Below are 19574 nucleotides of genomic sequence, written 5' to 3'. Positions count from 1 at the left end.
GGTCCAGGTGGCCCTTGGCCTCCTTCCAGCCCTGGTCCCATCTCCAGGTCCCACTGTCCTGACCTCTCCAGGCGTGATCCCTGCCCCGCCTTGTCTCCTCTGTGTTCCCCTGCGGCCCCCAGCCGCCCACCCCGCGCCGTGCCACGGAGCCCCAGTGATGGCGATCCCCTTCTAATTGCAGCCTCACTCCCGAAGCGCGCTCGGTTATCACAGAGGGTGCAGATCCCACCGCTCAGCCTCCTCGGTCCCAGGCCCTGGGGCCAGCTCAGGAGCGGAGGGAATTAATTACATTTTTCCCATCCCCTTCTTTTAAAGGAGGGGAGCTCGCCACCGCGTCCTGGGGAGGGGGTGGCGAGCGGAGGATGTGGAAGGAGGGCTGGCACGGGGCTCCCACAGCCCCCACCCCCCCAAACCTGCGAGCCTCTCCCCAGCGGCGGAAGGGGGATGAGGCCGCCCCTTATTGATTTAGTCTGGTGGAGGCTGGGACTGATTTAGAGCAGAGGGAGAGGAAGGGGCTGGGGGCGGGCGGGGGCCGCGGCGGGTGGGGGCCGAGGAAGGGATGGCTGTCACTCAGCCTGACGGACAGCCCGGAGATTTGCCTTCAGATAAAACCTTACAGATGTGGAGGTCGGTATTGATTTTGAGTTAGTAACGGTAACGTACCAAGAAGTAATACATTAGCGAAAGCGAATACCGGGAAAAAAGTAAAACCCACCGGGGGAGAGGCCTTAGCATTCTTGAGGGGGGTGGATTACCGCATCAGACTGGGACTTCCTCAAGTTCAAAAGTTTGCAGGCCCCAGACTTTAGCTGGGCCCCTAACCCTGGGCAAAGCTTCCTGCTTCTGCGGGCGAAGAGGGGCTCCCAGGGGTCCAGGGGCCAACCGGCTGCCGCAGAGGGCCACTTAGGTCCACAGCACTCCCCACCGCAGAGTTGTCAAGGGCCTCTCTCCCCACCGTCTCTGGCACAGCCTGGTGGGAAGCAGCCGAGCTCCCGGTCAGGGAGACGCGGGTTCAAATCCCAACCCTGCCTCTTCCAGGCTCTGTGATCTCGGGTGTGCCTTTCCTCTTCTCTGAGCCTCAGTTTCCCCGTCTGCATAATAGGGGTAATAATAGCCTGTTTGCTCAAGGAGTCAACGCTCCCATGTCTCTTCAGTTGGGTCCTGTCCCATTTGCTTGGAGACAGGGGGTTGGATGAAATGGCAGCCCTTTTGATCCACAGGCCACCAGGGACTCCGGGAGAGAGTAAGCAGCCTCCTCACATCCCCATTCACACCTATCCCAGATGTGGATTTGATTTGATGTTCCAGGGCAAATCCCATTGAACAAATCCCATTACAGGAAAATCTCCCCAGGCCTGAGCTGATTCTGAGACCTCCCGAGCCACTGGGCACCACACAAGCCCCTTCTGACAAACTCTAGGAGGCCCTGCAGCTCTCAGGATTTTCACTCTCCACATTGAACTTGTTATTTCTTAAACTTGCTGGGTGTGTTCCCACCCCAGGACCTTTGCACTTGCTGACTCCTCTGCCCGCAAAGCTCTTCTGCTACATCCTCCCGTAGCTGGCTCTTTTGGGTCTTGCTGGATATCACCTCTTGGGGAGCTCTTGCCTGACTACTGCACTTGTCCCTTTTGTTTATCCTCTATAAACACTTCCCGGTATCAGAAACTATATTATGTATTTGTTGGTTTATTGTCAGCCTCCTTCATGAGAAGCTGGCTCCAGGAGGGCATGGAGGGCTGGTGCTCACTGCTGCATCCTCCATGCCCAGCTGTGTCTGGCACATAATAGGTGCTCACTTAAGATTTGTTAAGTGATATCCATGAATTCAGCCGGGTTTTTCTGGGCTCATAGTATGTAGCAGGCACAATTTCGGTGCTGGGGCAGCAAGGGTAGGTGAGCCACAGTCCTGTCCTGCCCTCAAAGAGCTCATGGGCCAGCCCTCTCTGCAGCCTGGCACATGGCAGCACTCTATGAAATGTTTGTTGAATGAATAAATGAATGAATGACAGATGTCTTCGGGAAACACCATATCATGCGGTCTAGCTGGGACACAAAGTGTAAGGCAGGAAGAAGGGGAGGGGTTGACACAGGTAGGTAGTGGTCTGATCACTAGAAGATTTTGTCCTGTTTATCTGGGAGGTAGTGAGGAGCCACTGATAATTCTTTTTTTTTTTTTTTTTAAGATTTTATTTATTTATTTGAGAGCGAGAGTGAGAGCCAGAGAGGAGAGAGCACAAGCTGGGGGAGCAACAGGGAGAGAGAGAAGAAGGACCCTGGGATCATGACCTGAGCCAAAGGCAGACGCTTAACCAACTGAGCCACCAAGTGCCCCGCCACTGATAATTCTTGAGTGCTGTGGTCAGATTTGTGGTAGTTCTCTGTGGGTCTCTGTCCTGCAGGATGAGTACTGTCTGTGCATAGCTCCCAGCCCATCCCAAAACATGCTCCTCCTCTCCCGAACCCCTCCCCCTTCACTCCCCTCCCATTCCATTGTCTCTTGTGAGCTTGGCATCTTGGCGGTGTGCAGGAGGGAAGGATTAAACTGGGGTCTCAGCAGAACTGACAGACCCGCCCGAGAGTCTCCCTGTGCCCACAGTTATCCTCCTGAAGGAAGGGAAATGGGGCCTGTGTGTTTTCCCTGAGCCTCTGAGTCTATTCTTGGAGTCCAGGCCTCCTTCGAGGGGAGAACAGGGTTAATGTTTATATGGGGGGGGGGGGGTTGGTGATTTTCTTTTTTTTTTTTTTTAAAGATTTTATTTATTTATTTGACAGAGACAAAGCGAGAGAGGGAACACAAGCAGGGGGAGTGGGAGAGGGAGAAGCAGGCTTCTCGCTGAGCAGGGAGCCCAATGCGGGGCTGGATCCCAGGACCCCGGGATCATGACCCGAGCCGAAGGCAGACGCTTCACGACTGAGCCACCCAGGCGCCCCGGTGATTTTCTTAATTTAGATGGAAAGTGGAGTCTAGATTGGGCACCTGACAGGCAACATGGAAGAGAATCAGGTCTCCTAACCCCCTGGCAAGTGCTAGATTCCTTAGTTCCCCCTAAGGTCCCACCCAAACATACACCGAATTTCCTAGGCCCCGGAGAACCCATCTCCAGTCGGAAAGCAACAGACACAGCCCAGCGGTGTCAGCCATCCTCCGCAATACCCCCTTCATGGGGCCCCTCCTGCTACCACCCCTGTACCCCGACATGGACCCTCCCACGTAGGAGATTCCACGGGTCAGGCCACTGCCCAGGGTAGCCGGACACCTGCCCAGACTCTCCCCTTCTCACACACCCATCCCGTCGGGTCTTTGCCTTGTGGACAGGGCTGATACACTGTCAAGTCCCACCTGAGCCCCACCAGCTGCGGTGGAGGCAAAGACCAGCCCCCCAGGCCCAGTGCCCTTGACTCTGGCTCTGGGGGGAGGGGGAGTACAGGGACCCAGGAGGGTGACCCCAGGGTGAGGGGATTGTGCTGGGAGCATCCAGGGGAGGGTCAGGGAGAGGCTGTGCTCATGCCCCAGCCACGGGGGGCCCCAGCCTCAATCACCCCCAGCCAGCGGCTGCCCAGGGTACAGGCTGGCCCCTGGACTGAGGACCTCTGAAGGGCTCAGATGCCCAAACGCATCCTTGAGAGCCAGTCCTGACCCTATCAGGCGAGTGGGCTCAGGCCTCTGGACCCTGAGCTGCTCCCCACAGATTTGCAGTGAGGTCTGGAGAAGACACAGCCTTTTGAAGGCCTCTGTTCCTTCGTCTGAGGAAGCGGCATCACGGCTCAGCCTCACCCACCTCTCAGGGCTCTGGATTGGGCGAGCCATGGGAGTTCATGCCAAGAGGAAGGAAAGGAAGGAGAAAGGGAAGAGGAGGCCTCGGGGAGCTGGGGCCCTGTTTCTGGGAGCGCTGGCCAGGCATAAAGCCCTCTGCACGCAGACCCCACCTCATCCCCCCAGCCACCCTCTGAGTTAGGGACAGTCGTCATGTCTTTTCCTCAAGACTGCAGGCAGTCACAGGTGCTAAAGGACATCTGAGGCTGTAAGTGGAGAAGCCCAGGGGCTGTCCCTGGCCTGAGGATTCCACATCCATGCTCTGCACCCCCGCCCTGCCTCAGTGCCTATGGTAGGGACAAGTCACAGAGGAGAAGGTAGAAGTTTCCAGAAGGTATCCAGTCGGCAGCAAGATTGCTTCTAGCAATGCCCCTAGCCTGCCTTCTCCCGAGAGGCAAGTGGGGAAATCAGAGAACACAGCCGTGTGCCCAGCACGGACCATAGCCTGCTTCTTTAGCTTGCTGCTGGGCAGGTTAGCAGCTCGGCTTCCCACCTGGCACCGAAGCCTCCCTCCCGCAGGGGGTGTGGCATCACCAGGAGGTCACCAGGGTCCTGGGCCTTGCAGGTCAGCTGCACAAGGGCCTGCCTCTCCATCGTCTCCCGGGACTGGCCGGGACACCCATGCTCCCACATGGAGAGACACCTGCTGCCTGCACCACCTTTCCCCACGCTCTGTCCTGGAGAGCTGGACAGCAGGTGTCACCTCCTCCAGAAGCCTGCCTGGACCACCAGACTGGCTGAGTTCCCTTCCCACAGCCCCCTGAGCGGCCTCTGTCATGCCCCTCACCACTTCATATCTTGATGGTCTGCTCCCAGTTGCCTCCCCCTCTTTATGCAGACATCCCCCCTGCCGAGGGCAGGAACCATGGTTCTTCCTCCTCTGAAGACCCAGGGCCCTGCCTGAGGCCTGGGGCTGCAGTCACCATCAATGCATGTTTGTTGAATGAATAAGTGAACACATCAGTGAACCAAACCAGGTTCTTTAAGCTGAGTATCTAGAGATGAGCCTCACCCTGCCAGTCTGGGCTCGCCAGCACTGGTGGTGAGTTCCTGTTTGCTGTCCCGGCCCAGCAGGGAAGGCTTGATGATCACAGACATCTGAGAGCTACCAGAGTCAAGGAAGGGTACCCGCAAGGCTCTTTGAAAACGTTGGCCGTGGATGTTGGCATTGTAGGAGCAGGATCTCAAAGTCAAGAGCAGAGCAGGCTTACCACAGGACCAGGGGTGAAGCCAGACTAGATCCAGAGTCCTGTTCTAACTCTGTGTTGGAAGATGGGGGCATCCAAGTCTGACAGGGGAGGCTCGGCTTCCTGTCCTGGAGGAGCCCCTGTCTGATGGGAGAGACATCATCAGCTAGTTCGTTCGTTCATGCATTCATTCATTCATCAGACAGGCACCAGATGTCCCTTAGAACCAGGCCTGGGGATATCCAAGATGGGAATGAGGCCCTGCCCTGCCCCCTGGAGCTCTCGGCGAGGGGTGCTTCCATGGGTCAGGACCTAACCAGGAGAAACCACTAACCGTCTTACCCATAAGGGCAAGCAAACCAGGTAAACTGAGGCTCTTGGGGCTGTGCAGGGATTTCAAGGGAGCAACCCCAGCCAAGGCCTGTTCGGGGCCAGCCTGGCATCGACCCCCGACACACCGTCCTCCGAGCCCCCCATGCCCGCTGCTCGGGCCGCACCGACCGTCTCTCCCCCACAGGTGATGAGCATCCTGAGCAACCCCAGCGCTGTGCCGCCGCAGCCTCAGGCCGACTTCTCCATCTCCCCACTGCACGGCGGGCTGGACTCGGCCACCTCCATCTCGGCCAGCTGCAGCCAGCGGGCCGACTCCATCAAGCCGGGAGACAGCCTGCCCAGCTCCCAGTCCTACTGCCCACCCACCTACAGCACCACCGGCTACAGCGTGGACCCCGTGGCTGGCTACCAGTATGGCCAGTACAACCAGAGTGAGTGCCTGGCGCCCCAGGCGCCATCCTCCCCCTCCCTGCCCCGCTCCGAGGACCGTCTGTTTATTTGTAGAGCGCTGCGAGGCGGTGTTGGGGTGGGGGTGCCCATTTCACAGATGAGAAAATCGAGGCCCGGGAAGAATGGACTGTTGTCCTAAGCTGGTACTGAGCCCGGCCCCTGCCCTCCCCCTCCTGTGGCCTTGGAGCGGCGCTGTCCCAGAGAACGGTACCAGGAGCCAAGAATGGCATTTAAAATGTCCTAGTAGCCACAGCTTAAAATGCAAGAAGAAACAAGTGGAATGATTTTCGCTAACATATTTTGTTTGACCCAGTATATCTGAAATGATGATCATTTGACATGTCATCCATACAGAGTTATGAGCGAGCTATTTTGCATTTCTTTTTTCATGCGGTGTCTTTGAAATCCAGCCCATTTTAATTCAGACACTAAGTTTTCATTGGAACTACTCGATCTGTATTTAAATTTCATAAAATTACAACTGAGAAGTGGATTTACACACCCAAGTTGTTCCAAATATACTGTAAAGTTTCCCAACCACTAAGCTAAATCGAATTTCAGTGTTCACATTTAAATTAGATAAAATTAAATTAAAATGTAAAATCCGGTTTCTTGGTGGTGTGGCCACGTTTCAGGGGCTCGGTGGCCACGTGTGGCTGGCGGCCGCCATGTTGGACGGTGTGGTGCTAGAGACCCTGCCGCTTTCTGCCCCCTGGATGTGGACGACAGCTGGATTTTCATCTCTGTCCTGTACCCCAGCCCCAACCGTCCTCAGCCCTGTTTGCCCCAAACTTTGAGCTGGTCTCTTGGACCCTCCCCAGTCCCCAGCCCCCTGGCACCTTGCTTAGATGCAAGGGGGGGGTGCGTGGAGGGGGGAAGCTGACCCTCGGACCAGAGCCTGCAAAAGGCAGGCCCGGCCACAGCCTCCGGCTGCCAGATGGGGCAGCGTCAGGGCAGGCCATGAGGCACCGAGAGCCGAGGTCACCGGGCTCCCCTCCTGCCCCCCTCCTGGCAAAGGCCTCACCTGCTGGTGTCAAACTAATCAGAAGGGCGTGCGGGGCGAGGCTGAGGTCCCAGCCCGAGGGTGTCCTCTACCCCCTCCGCCGCCCCCCCCTCCCCGGCCCAGCCTCACTGACCTCTGCTTCCTGCCCCCACACCAGCCGCTCCTCCTTGCTCGGCCTTGGCCTCCACAGCTAAATGAGGGCCAGCTGTGCCAGCCTCCACCTCCGAGCTGTGTTCACGGCCCCCGCCCCATGGATGTGTGTGTTTGGCATGTGTGTGTGCGCACGTGTGTGTGTGTGTGTGAGAATACGTGTGTCACGGATACGTATGATTCGCGTGTCTGTGTGTATTGTGTCATTCAGCACACGTGTTTGCGCACGCATCCTTGTGTGTAGGTGTGTGTTTGTATGTGTGAACGTGTGTGGCACACGCATGTGTACACCTGGCTATTCACATAGCGGAGTTTAAATGAGCCTATTGCGTCCACGTGATACGCACGTGAGTCTGTATGTGAGCACACAAGTGCTCACGTTTGGTCCCGTGAGTATATGTCTGTCACACACACACACGTGGGCTTCAGTGTACATTCAGGTGTGTCCATGTGGCCGGGTGTCTCCGTGAGTGCCTGCGTGTGTGACGTGTGTGCTGGGCAGATGTCACTCTGCGGACACGTGTAACAAACGTATGCGCGTGTGCAGATGTGTGTAAGAGTGTGCGGACATGCGTGGCTCTGTGTGTGCGTGTGTACATGCACAGCGCGCACAGATGCTTGTGTGTCTGCGGGGGCATAGATGTTCCGGGGGACACGTGACGGGCATGCACGCTACGCGTGCGGTGCGTAAATCGGGGCGCGGGCACTGCGGTGCGCACAGAGGCGAGGCTGCGCGCACCTGTGTTTAGCTGTGCGTCGGGCCGTGGACACCTGGGTTGCCTGTGTGCGTAACTGCGTGGAGTTGCGCGCGGGAGGAGCGAGTGTGTGAGGGGGCAGAGCACGTGTGTGCAGGTAGGGCTGCGAGCGGGGTTCGCCCATGTGCACGCGAGTGTTTCCAGAGGGGCCCAGCGCAGTCCGCGGCCCCAGCCCCCGTTCCCGGGCAGAGCGAGCGGGACACACATGCTCTTGATAAAGAGTTGAGAGCAGCTGCGCGGAGGCAGCAGCCCCGGCCTGGGGCGGGCGTTAGTCACACCCGGAGCCCCGCGCCCTGCTCCAGGGGTGCCTGCCCGAGTCGGAAATAAAATTAACCCCAAAGTCAGCATGGGGGCTGCAAGGGAGGGGGGATCAAAAGGGAAAGGGCCCAGGAGGCGAGAAAGGAGTGTTTGTTCCTCCTTTGCTAGGGGAGAAGCTGGTCAGAGCCATTTCCCCTCCCCCTCCCTCCCTCCTTTCCGTTTCCCCCACTCTCCCCCTCTAGCTCCAGCCCTGCCCCCCTGGCTCCTCCAGGGGTGGCTCAGAGCACCTCCTGAGCCATATTCTCCAGCCCGATCCAGAGGGAATCCCCGGGGCAGACCCCACCCCGCCCCCACAAAGGCTCCAGGCTTCGGCTGGGAGGGGCCCAAGGGAGAGTTGGCCCCACTACCACTGATTCTGCTGCCAGGTCACCCTGCCTCTGAGACTCAGTTTTGCCATCTGGGAAATGGGAGTCCAGGGATTAGACGCCCAGAGTTTTTCCATTGTGCCGTCTTCCTCACCTTTGACATTCCGGGACAGTCAGGGACAGGGACACATCATGATGCCGCTGACCACCTGCCCCATGTTCATGGGACACTATGACCGGGCTCCCAGTCCATGTGCAAGAGTGCACATCCCAGACAGCCCCTGTGCGTGCCTAGGTCCACCCATCACCTGCTCCCATCTGTCCCGTGCATGAGTCTAGCCCAGGCACACAGCAAATTGCATGTTCCTCATTTCATGCCATCCTCAAAACCCCACCCAAAGTAGATTTTATTTGTCCTCAGCTTATAGCTGCAAGAGCTAAGGCTCTAGGGACTTTCCCGAGCTCACATAGGTGAATGGTGGACCCTAGGTCCCTTAACTTCCAACCTGGTTCTCTTTTGGCCAGACCACAAACTCGTGTAGGACACTCAGTAATGATACACACCTGGGCCCACCTTTGTGTGGATTCACGTCCATGACTTCACAGGCACCTACGCATGGGGAGCTGCACACACACCGATTTATTTCTGAGGGTTCACTAATGTGTGTCTGCTACACATGGCTTCGAGGTTTATTGAGCATCTACTGTGGGTCTGGCAGTCACGGCTGCCCTGTGTGGTGTACGTGGTTATTCCTCCCGGACAGACGAGGAAGTGGATCCCAGAAAGGCTATTTGCCCGAGAGCCCGCATCCACGTGAACAGAGCCACGCCTACCGCCCTCGGAGAGGCTCCCTTGCGGGCGGGCGTGGAGTGTGCCCGTGGCCAGACTCCTCAGCAGGAGAGTCCACTCCTCTTCCCGGGCCCCTTGTCTTCCCAGGGACACCTCCACACCTTCTCTTCTGCTCCCGGCCATCATCTGTCCATCTGTCTATCTCTCCTGTCCCTGAAGGGGGTGGGGGCAGGGGGCAGGGACGGGGCACACGGCAGATTAATATGGCCCTGGTGTTCCCAGAGGCCAGGGCCGTACTAATGATGGGGCTGATAGAACGCAGAAGTGTGAAAAGAATTTTAATAGATCTGACAAGTCTAATAAGAATTTGTGTCTAGAAGGGTCCTCCTCTGGGGCCGCGGGCTGACGAGGCGCTGACGGCTGAGATTTGTTTACTGGTTGGCATCTCCTGCCAACTCCCGATTAATCTAATTTGAGACATTTAGAGCCCAGGCGCGGGCACAAGGCAGAGGAGAGGGGACACGGAGAGACAGAGGGACAGGGAGGGCCATTGACAGAGGCCGTAATGAGAAATGTCACAGCCCTGCCCTCGCCGGCCCCTGGCTCGATCCCAGGGAGAGGCAGGCTCTGCGGCACGAAGGGTGCCCTTGAAGTTGGCTGCTCATCAGTAAAGTTGGGCTTCTTGGTGTCTCCTTGCCCACCTTGACAGGGCATGGGTCCTACTGTGCGCTGAGCCTGGGCTGGCAGCCGGGAGAGGCTAAAAAGGATGACACGGAGTGACCACAGGCACAAGCAGGACAAATTCGGGTTCCTCTAGCTCACATGCCGTGCCTGACTGTGGGTCAGCAATCTTGCTGTGCCTCAGTTTCCACCTTTGTAAAATGGGAGCAGCTGTACCATTGTTGAGATTGTTGGGACTGGTGAGACGTGAAATGAGATTGTGTCCACCCAGCCCACGGTGAGCACACAACAGGCAGGGGATCAGGCTTTGTCGTTCTGATTGCTCTTCGGAGCCAGACCTTTCCACTCCACCCCCAGGGAGCATTGCAGAGGCGGGCACAGAGTCGGGCGTGAGGTAGAATCAGGGGGAGTAGGCAGAGCCTTCAGTGAGTCAGGAAAGTCACCTGGCTTGGCCATGTGCCCTTGGACAAGTCACTTACATTTCCTGGAGGAGAAAAATGGGGCCAATGCAGGATTTGGGGTGTAGAGTGCTTCCTAGCCTCTAAAGTGCTGTGCACACACCAGGGGTTATTCTGTAGGAGGCTGTGGGTGAAGCGCATGGGGGTGGTTAGGAGTTGGCATCAGACCGCCTGGCCTTGAATCCTGGCTCCACAACCTGAGAGCCATGTGACCTTTCAAGTTACACAGTGTCTTAGGGCAGGGCCTCAGCTGCATCATCTGTAAAATGGGGTCACGGACCTGAGATAGTCACGGAAGGGCTTAGACCAGGATCCCCCTCTCTTTCTGCTGCTACTCTGCAGATCAGCGTCCGCGAGGTGAGGTCGAGGTCGCCCGGGATTCAGATAAGATCTGCTCCAAGTAGCAGAGATGAGATGCCTGAGTTGCAGGCTCCCCCTGAGGCCAGAGATCAGAGCTTCTCACGCTTCCACCCGGAGCAAGGGGCAGCCCCAAGGCAGGGCAAGGCTGGCCACCACCACCTCTGTGCTACCAGCTGGGAGTCTGGAGGCTGGGTGACCTCAGGGGCAGCACTCAGGGGCTCAGCTCTGGCCCTAGAGCCTGGGAAGCTGAGGAACACGGGGCCCAGCCAGGCACTCCCAAAGCCCCAGGACATTTGCATATCCTTTGCGAATCTAGGTGCAATCGCTGAGCCCTCTATGCCCAGCATCTTAAAGCGCATCATCTCATTTGATCCTCATAAGAGCCCTCGAGGAGGCTGGGATTTGTTCTACCCATTTTACAGACAAGGAAATGGGTCCGGAGAAGCAACGTGATTTGCCCAAAGCCACATGAACAGGAGATAGGTGGGACTCTTGAGTTGCTCCATTTGCTGTTCCTTTCCTTCCTGCCTCCATCAAAGGTCACATCTGCTCACTGAATCCCAGTCGCATGAGAGCCCAAGGCCATTGAGCTCACCGGGTACCAGGCGCAGTGCTGACTAACCTCTTCATCTGCATTTTCTCACCTCATCCCCACAATTCTTTGCCGTAGGTGCTATCATCATCCCCACTCTACAGACAAGGAAACTGAGGCTTGTATAGGTGAGCTGGTGTGCCCCAAATCACACAGTAAAAGTTGGCGGGTGCAGGATTTGAACCCCTAGGGAATATGGCCCCAATTACTGGTACTGACCATCTCACCCCTCTGGGCCTTGCCCACTGGCTGTGCCCACACCTCCTGGCTCTACCCACAGGGTCCCTCGGTGGGCAGGTGACAGGGAGAGTATTGGGCCCGGCCTCGTGATTCCAAGGTAGCGCTCATTACATTTCTTCTCACCTCTGGATCCGAGAGGTCCCAGGGGTTGCATTGGCCACAGCCACGGATTCCAGCTTGGGAGGAGGCATCTCTACCTCAAGAGGCCTTGGTCACATGCCAGCCAAATCACTTGGGCAGGGCTGATTTCTGCTGTAGCCTCAGGCAGGCACGGTTCATACAATCAAGACAGAACACATGCACACGCAGACCTAGCAGTCACACTTGTACACACACACACACACACACACACGGGTACCTGGCTTAGGTGCAACTCACCTGTACGCACTTACCTGTGCGTGCACAGGCATCCCCACGTTCTACTCACACAGGTACACACAGCTCACCCGCATCTATCCACATGCACATGTGTGAACATTGATCTAGTGCCCATTACTACACAGAGATTTTTGTTTCCACTGTTCAGGAATACACACAAGTACACACCCTCAGACTCTCATCTCCCTCCTCTGGATTGGCCAGAACTTCAAGACTAAAGGTCTCAGCTCCCTGCATATCAGGGTCCTGGCTCCTCCTTCTGCATGGACCCCTCCGCTCAACAGCAAAAGCTGCTTTGCTTTTGAGTAAGGGATGTTGCTTTGCCTCATCCATGAGCTGGCTCAGGGTCCAGAGAAGGCAGAAGAACCTTGCCCTCATTACTACCTGGGCTCTGTGGGATGTACTGGACATTCCCCATAGCAGACATACATACAGGCGTGTTGGAACTAATTCTTCATTCAGCAATGTGGATATCCTCTGTATCTTCTTACAGAACCTACGAGAGAGCTGGGCAAATAATAAGTGTTAAGTAACTATTTGCTCAATGGTTAGAGAGGAAGTAAGAGAAAGAGCTTCATGAAGAGATGGATGGATGAATGGATGGATGGATAGATGGATGGATGGATGGATGGATGGATGCTTGGATGGATGCTTGGATGGATGGAAGAACAAGTGGACAGGTGGACAGAAGGGTGAATGGATGAATCAATGAATGAATAAATGTATGGTTGGATGGATGGAAAGATGGATGGGTGGATGGATGGATGTGGGGCAGATGAAAGAATAGGTAAAAAGAACGTCAATTTCTAGGAGTTTCTCTTTTTTTTTTCCCTCCAGCTGCTGTTGATTACCTGGCCAAAAACGTGAGCCTCTCCACACAGCGTCGTATGAAGCTCGGGGAGCATTCTGCTGTGCTGGGACTCCTGCCTGTGGAAACTGGCCAGGCCTACTAGGGCCCCTGGGGCGACTTGCCCCAGACCAAGTCCCAGCCCAACCCTTACTGATCCCTGAGCCTCCCGGCTTCAGTCCTTTCATCGCCCTAGGGTCCCAGGAGGCCAGGGAAGGAGCCCATTCCCTTCTCATAGCCAACCCTGGAGATGTGCAGCCAGTCTACCATTCACCTATGTTTAGGAACCCAGAGTGACCCCCTTGGAGTCTTCCCCTCCACTCTCTCCCCAGGAGGGTTTCGGGTCAGCCTGCAGTCCTCCCCCCAGTCAAATCCTGTCCTGGCCTCTGTGCTATCCCAGGCACAGAAATGGAAGCTCACCCTGAATAGAGCACCTTGGGCACCCAAAGGAGGATGGTGTCTGGGATGAGGTACGGGAGCCCTTTGGACCTGACTCCAGTGAGTACCCTGGCCAGAGGTGAGGGTAGACCTCCCAGGGTCACTCTCAGCTGGAAGTGCTGGGAGCCAGCCCTCCCAGGTGGATCTCTGGCTCAGGGCCAGAACCACAGCCCATTCCTCCTCTGGATGCTGGGACATCAGCAGAGAGGGGACCCTAGCCCTGGGGTTTTCCCAGGAGAATCACCCAGGAATTCTGAGGACTCCAGGACCCTCCCCCACACACCTCTGCTGGGTGTAGGAGAGGAATCTAGCCCAGGCAGGGGTACCAGAAAGGGCAGGAGGAGGCCTACCAGGGGGCAGGGCTCACCAGCAGTGGGCCGCCAGGGGTACAAGGACCCAACCCAGGCACCCAGAGGCAGCAGGCTCCTAGACTGAAGCCCAGATTCCAACCTTGCGCACCCCGTGTGGGGCCTGGGGAGCCCACGGGCCCTTCAGTTTTCTCATTCTCTGAATCGGATGGGAGGGGGAGGGGAGCAAGTCTTGTGTAAAGAGGCATAGGGCCGGCTCAGAAGGGGGCTTCATAGCTGGGGTCCCTCTGCTTATGGGCAGCAGACCTTTGTCACCAAAAGGCTTCAGCGCTTGCCTTCGAGTCCACAACCCATAGAGCTGTGATTTCTCACAGAGTCTCCCTCGGAGACCTGACCCTCTGGGAAGGGGACCTCCATCTGCCCTTTAAGCTTCTGGAGTGCAGAGAGCTTCCCCTGGAGCTCTGGAGGAGGTTTCTTGGACCAGCAAGGACTGCTTACCCATAGATTCCCCTTAACATTTGGGAGGAGAGGGGGCGTGTCCCTGTCCCACTGACAGTGGCACCTTTCAGTGTGGATCCACTCTAGGCTGAGAGGGCCCTGTCTGCTCATCCAGCACAGCTAGGCGGGGGCATATGTGACCAGTCTTCAGGCCACCGCTCCTGGACAGGTGGGGGATGCCAAAGGGTTCCGAGAATAGGGGAAAGGCGCCTTCCTTGGCCACACCCATGGCTTCCTCATATCCCTTCTCTTTAAAAGTCGAGACCTTTGGGGAATGGTTCAAACCCCTGACTATGCCTCCCTTGGGACTTTTCACCACCTTCACCTACTTATCAAAATTATATTCATCTTCACCATCACGATGATTATAATCTACACTTGGATCACCTTTATCAAGTGCTACTAGGTTAAAGGCACTTGTGACGGGAGACACAGCACTGAATCTGCAGAGACTGGGCCAGATTGCTTGTCCCCACCTGGGTACGTGAGGCCACCTCTTTGCTCAACCCGTGCCGCTTGCTCTCAGCCAACAAGACATTCCTGGAAGGAAGGGCTGCTGCCTTATGAGTCAACCTGAGTTCCTCCCTACTGGAGAACAGGACTGGCAAGATGCTAGGACACTTTCCTGCATGGACACCACCTCTGTGACAAATGCTCACCTGTTTCTCATCTTCAGACGTGGTAATATCAAGCCTGCCCTGGACTGTGGCCAGGGTGGCTCGTATCTCTTGTTTAGAGAAACCTATTCATACATGGGGACAAATAGACTCTCTGGTAGCAGCAGATACCTGGACATGTGTAGCCCATGGAGTTCAGCCAAGCTTTCAGCTGGAGCATCTACTGCAGGAGACTTTTGGTTCTTCAAGCTCTGGACGGAAAGGAAGACTGTGTCGTCTCTTGATGACCCAGTTCCTGTGTTTGTAACCATCCCAGCCAGGAAGCAGCTCTTAAGATCAACCACGGTCTTCACTGACATTCCTTGAATGGTCAATCCTCCCCCCTGGAGGCCTGGCTCAGAAATCATCTGAGGCCCGTTATATACACACGAGCAGGGCTTTCAGGCAGATGACATCAAAACTGCCCAGCCTCACCCCAAGGAGGTGACATTCCTATGCTAGGACCAATCCCAAATATCTGCCCCCTGTGATGAAATGGGAATAAACCAAGTGACTTCTCATTATGTCCAACTTCTCTGGAGTTCTCCCAAGCCACCATCTTGGTAGTAAATGGGATTTATTCCCCCCCTGGAGCCCCACCCCCCTCAGAAAGAGACCCTGACCCTGGCAGGTTTTCCCTAAAACTTTGTGTATTAACGTGTCTAGCCAACTCAGTTCATAAAACTCAGTCTCGTGCTGGCAGCTCACACCTTTACCAGAGAGATAACATGGGACAAGATGTACAAGCCTTCAAACTCTTGAGGGTTGACCGCAGCCCGAGAAAGAAGGCCTGAATCCCAGTGGCCAGGCCAGCCCAGAAACAATCCCTATCCATTCCTGTAAATAGAATCTGTAGCAAAATAAGAGATGTTTCCTCCAACTTATCACAAGTAGCTGTTGGTCCTACCTATGGGGGGGGGGGGTCCCTCTTCTGAACTCATTGTACATTAGTTGGAAATGTGGTGATGTGCTGTTCGTTTATAGGAAGTTGACTTTTATATAAATATATATATATATACACTACAAAAAGAAAGAAAACCCCCACAGTGTGTGTCGTGCTAGTGCCAGGGACCATCTGTAGGGATATATCTGCATATTGTGTGTTTCAAAGTATACATTCCAGGCTCTGCTGGGTTCTTTCATTTTTATTGCTTTGTTTTCTCATTTGGTATTTCTCTCTTGCTATGAAAAAAAAAGTGATGTGTAAGAACCAAGCTATGCTTTATACTCTTATTTTTTACTTGATTTACCTTTGCCATTCTTTTGCCAGAAGAACATGAAGAAGAGAGATAGAGGAATAAGAGAGAAGGAAAGAAGGATGAAGAGGGAGGTTTGCCCAGAAGAAAAATGAGAAGGTCAGATTTCCAATCTGACTATGGCTTGAGAGCAGAACAGGTCCAAGACTTTGCCCAGACTCCACCGAGATCCAACGTTGTTTTAGTTGGAGCTGGCGAAGCATTCTGAGATTTGGATCCTGGAAGTTGGTGAAATTCCATGATTGCCCAAAAAAGACATTCTCTGGGGCCTCTCTCAGGTTGATGTTCTCGCTGAGCTCCCAATGTGCCCTTCACTACTGGACGCTTTTTGAAGTTGACAGCCCTGTCCTGCAAAGACACCTACCCAAGACCAAATGGGGAGTACTCTGGCCACCATCTTGAAATGCTCAGACAACTGTGTATTGAATGCTTTTTCTGTCAACTCTAACATGGCCAATCCCCCACCTGGGAAATACCTACATAGCACTCTAGATCATTCCTTCTGCCTAATAATTGCAACTTGGTTGCTTCCGTGTTTGACTCACAGCCATATTCCTCCATGTGGAAGTGAGTGTGTGTGCATGAGAGTATGAGTGGGGTGTGTGCGTGGGCCTGTGGGCGCAAGGGTGTGTGTTTAAATATAATCGCACCATAATTTATTCAGCTATATGGAGTAGTAGACTAGAAAGAGAAACTGGCATTTGCTTTAACTACCTGCTTGTAAGCGCTTCCTCTGTAACTCAGGCGTAACTGTTATACATTAAAAGAAATTAAAGCATTTCCAAGGTTCCATGTACTCAATTGACTGTCATTAGGCAGCTGCCCTAAAAGGAACCAAGGGGTGGTTGAGAAGCCCTTTGACCTAATTTAGAGGGTCAGGGTAGGACCACCGGGTCCTCCAGTGCCAAGCAGCTGTTAGACATGTAGTGGATGCCTAATCAATATTTGATCAATGAATGCTGTTGCTTAAGCATCTCTGATGAAATTTCAGTTCTGTTCACTAGGCCAGACTTCTTGCTGCTAAGCTTAGAGCCCTCTCTGGCCCTCTCCCAGTACATTGAATTTAGAAGGTAGGAGAGCACTCAGAAGTGTTCATGTTTTAAAAAAAGGAGAAGGAGAAGAAGAAGGAGGAGGAGGAGAAGCTTCCATGTTCCCTTAAGAAGCAGAACCTGTTATGGGGACTCATGGGCAGGCAGATTTATGGAGGGGGAACCCTCAAGAGAAATGCATAAGGGAGTGAAGGCAATGACAAAGGACAGGGGAAGGAGCTAAGCAAAGAGGGGGCTTTAACTGGAATCTAGTTTCAACCTGATAGTGCAGGGAACTCTGGAGCATAAGTAGCACAGAGTTAGTCTCACCTTGAGCCTGGAGGACTGGTCTTTTGTTCCAAAGTGTCAGTCATTCATTGGCTGCTGGCTGTCCCTGGGGATGTAGGTAGGTAGGTAAAGGCTAATGTGCCCAAGCAACTCTGGTCAAAGTGGCTCCTGTGGGCTGAGGGCAGTTCTCCAGAGAAAGATGCGGCAATGCACCCGTAGCAGCAACATCACATCCATTAGGGGACAGGTACACTGGCCCAGTAAAAGGGATCTGGGCAAAGAACAGCAACATCTACTCCACATATGTTCCCCTCGCTCTAAACCAGGATACCCATGTCATTCCAGTATACTGGTTTACTTGGATGATCTGAATAAGAAGGGCAAGGTGGGAGAGTTGCTGGGAGAAATTGTACATGAAGTATTAGTAAGATATTTTTATGGACCTGAGTCCATCTAACCCAGCCAAGTGCTCCAGGGCAGGACTGAGGGAGGTTGGGTCTTCCCTCCCCCACTTAGTATCCCTGCAGTATCCCTACAGAGTTTTGTACCAGCTCTCTAGGAACCCAGACAGACTTATGTCAGAATCAGGGCTCCCAGCCACATTCCCCCACCCTCCTACCCCCCACCCCCAACTGTGTAGTTATTCAGTAAGTCAGGAAGATATGGGAGAGAGTCAAGAACTGATCAAGTTCTGCTCTTAGCTCTGCATGTGATCGATGTGGGTCCTGAGAAAATTTTCTCCCTGTCTCAGACCCTATTTCTATATATTTTTATTTTTATTTTTTTTTTAAGATTTTTTATCTATTTATTGACAGAGAGCGAGAGCACAAGCAGGTGGAGTAGCAAGTAGAGGGAGAGGGAGAAGCAGGCCCCCCTGCTGAGCAAGGAGCCCTATGTGGGGCTTGATCCCAGGACTCTGGGATCATGACCTGAACTGAAGGCAGTCGCTTAACCAACTGAGCCACCCAGGCGCCCCTCTATATATTTTTAAAAAGCAGGTTAGATAATCCCTAAGCATCTTTCAGGTTACCCTGATAATAAACTGAGCCGAAAGCTGGTCTGGAAGGTGGCCCAGAGAGTGCCCCAGTGGCTCAGAGCTGTCCACTACCAGTGCTGGGAAAGCAATACTCAGTACTGGGTGCTGAGTGATGCCAAATTGCTCCCAGACACAAACTTTCCCTTGGAGCTCTCTGCCCCTCCTCTTAGGGACCTTTTCTGAGAATCCCATCCAACAGACCAAGGAAAGCTGAGAAATGTAATCTTCTGCCCAGGCATACTACTGCCCAGAATAAAACCAGTTTTCTGTGTCTAAAGGAAAAGGAAAGAACGGCTATTGGATGGACAAGTGTATCCGTCAGCTATTGCCACAGTAATGCTGTGTAACATAGTAGCCTCTGTTCCTGGTCTCATTGCTCATGCACATCTTATATGAATGAGTTTCACAATCTTTCCTGGAGTAAAATTTACTAGTGAAGGAAAGAAATTCTTGAGACAGGAGATATATGAGCCCTGAGTGGGGAGGGACACACAAGACAGAGAGATGAGGCATCCATCTGTTGGGGAGTTGAGTCTAGAACACCCAGTCCCCCTGAGAGCACAGCTTCCAGAACCCCCCCCCCACTCCCCAGGCTGCCACTGGCTTGCTCTGAGCAGAGAATCAATCTCCTGGCCCTGGTGATGTAAATACCTGTGGCAGGGAGGGGGACTCACTTCCCAGAGGCACCAGGGAGAGTATGTTCAGGGCTCCAGTCACCTCTGCGCTCTCTCTCCCCTGGAAAGAATCAAAATGCTCCCTCATGTAAAGCCTTGTCCTTGGTCCCAGGTACCCTCTGTGTGACTGTAGACAAGCCACTTCCCCTGATCCTTCAAATGGGAATAATATCTGTCCCAGTGTATCAGGCTAGAATGCAGTAACCAACAACTTCAAATCTCTGTGGCTTAAAACACGAAAGGCTTAATTTTTTTCTCATTCATATTTGTGACCGCTACTCATCATAGTCAGCCTGATGGAGGATGGGCGTTGCCTTGAGCATTACTGGCTGCTGGTACCAGAATGAAAGAGAGATGTGGTAAATTGTGCACTGGCTCTTAAAGCGTCCACTTGAAGTGGCTGGTGTACACTTCTGCTCACCCTCCATTGGCCAAAGCAAGCCACGTGGCCACACTGACCTTGAAAGGGGGAAAAGAAGTGTAATCCATCCTGTGCCTGGGAGATGAGAGGTGGGACTATCAGGAACAGCACTTGGGACCACCATGCCCACCTATGCAGGGGGTTTTCCTGAGATTCAAGTGAGTCTAATGATGTGAAAACAAATATTTCTGTAAGGACTTGCTCTGAGCACCCTGCCAGGGTGGACCCTGGAGGTAGGGTGGGGCAGAGAGTGGCACTAAAAGAACCACAAAGATGGTCTCTTCTCTGAGGGAAAGAAAACACTGAC

At 54.2% G+C, this 19574-nt stretch overlaps 1 protein-coding gene across 2 annotated transcripts in view; it reads left to right on the top strand.

Annotated features, from left to right (window-relative positions):
* The window catches only part of PAX7 (paired box 7), a 94181-nt gene extending 81411 nt beyond the window's left edge, over positions 1-12770 (top strand). For both annotated transcript variants that reach the window (XM_036115521.2, XM_036115520.2), the window contains exons 8-9: positions 5522-5768; positions 12655-12770. In XM_036115521.2, the coding sequence (XP_035971414.1) occupies positions 5522-5768; positions 12655-12770 (363 nt within the window). The remainder of the gene's footprint in view (positions 1-5521; positions 5769-12654) is intronic.
* The last annotated feature ends 6804 nt before the right edge of the window (positions 12771-19574 follow it).

This window comes from Halichoerus grypus, chromosome 5 (genome assembly GCF_964656455.1).
Source record: "Halichoerus grypus chromosome 5, mHalGry1.hap1.1, whole genome shotgun sequence".
NCBI classification, from domain to species: domain Eukaryota; kingdom Metazoa; phylum Chordata; class Mammalia; order Carnivora; family Phocidae; genus Halichoerus; species Halichoerus grypus.
The sequence above is the reverse complement of the archived record's forward strand: the minus strand, read 5'-3'. Positions and strand labels throughout refer to the sequence as shown.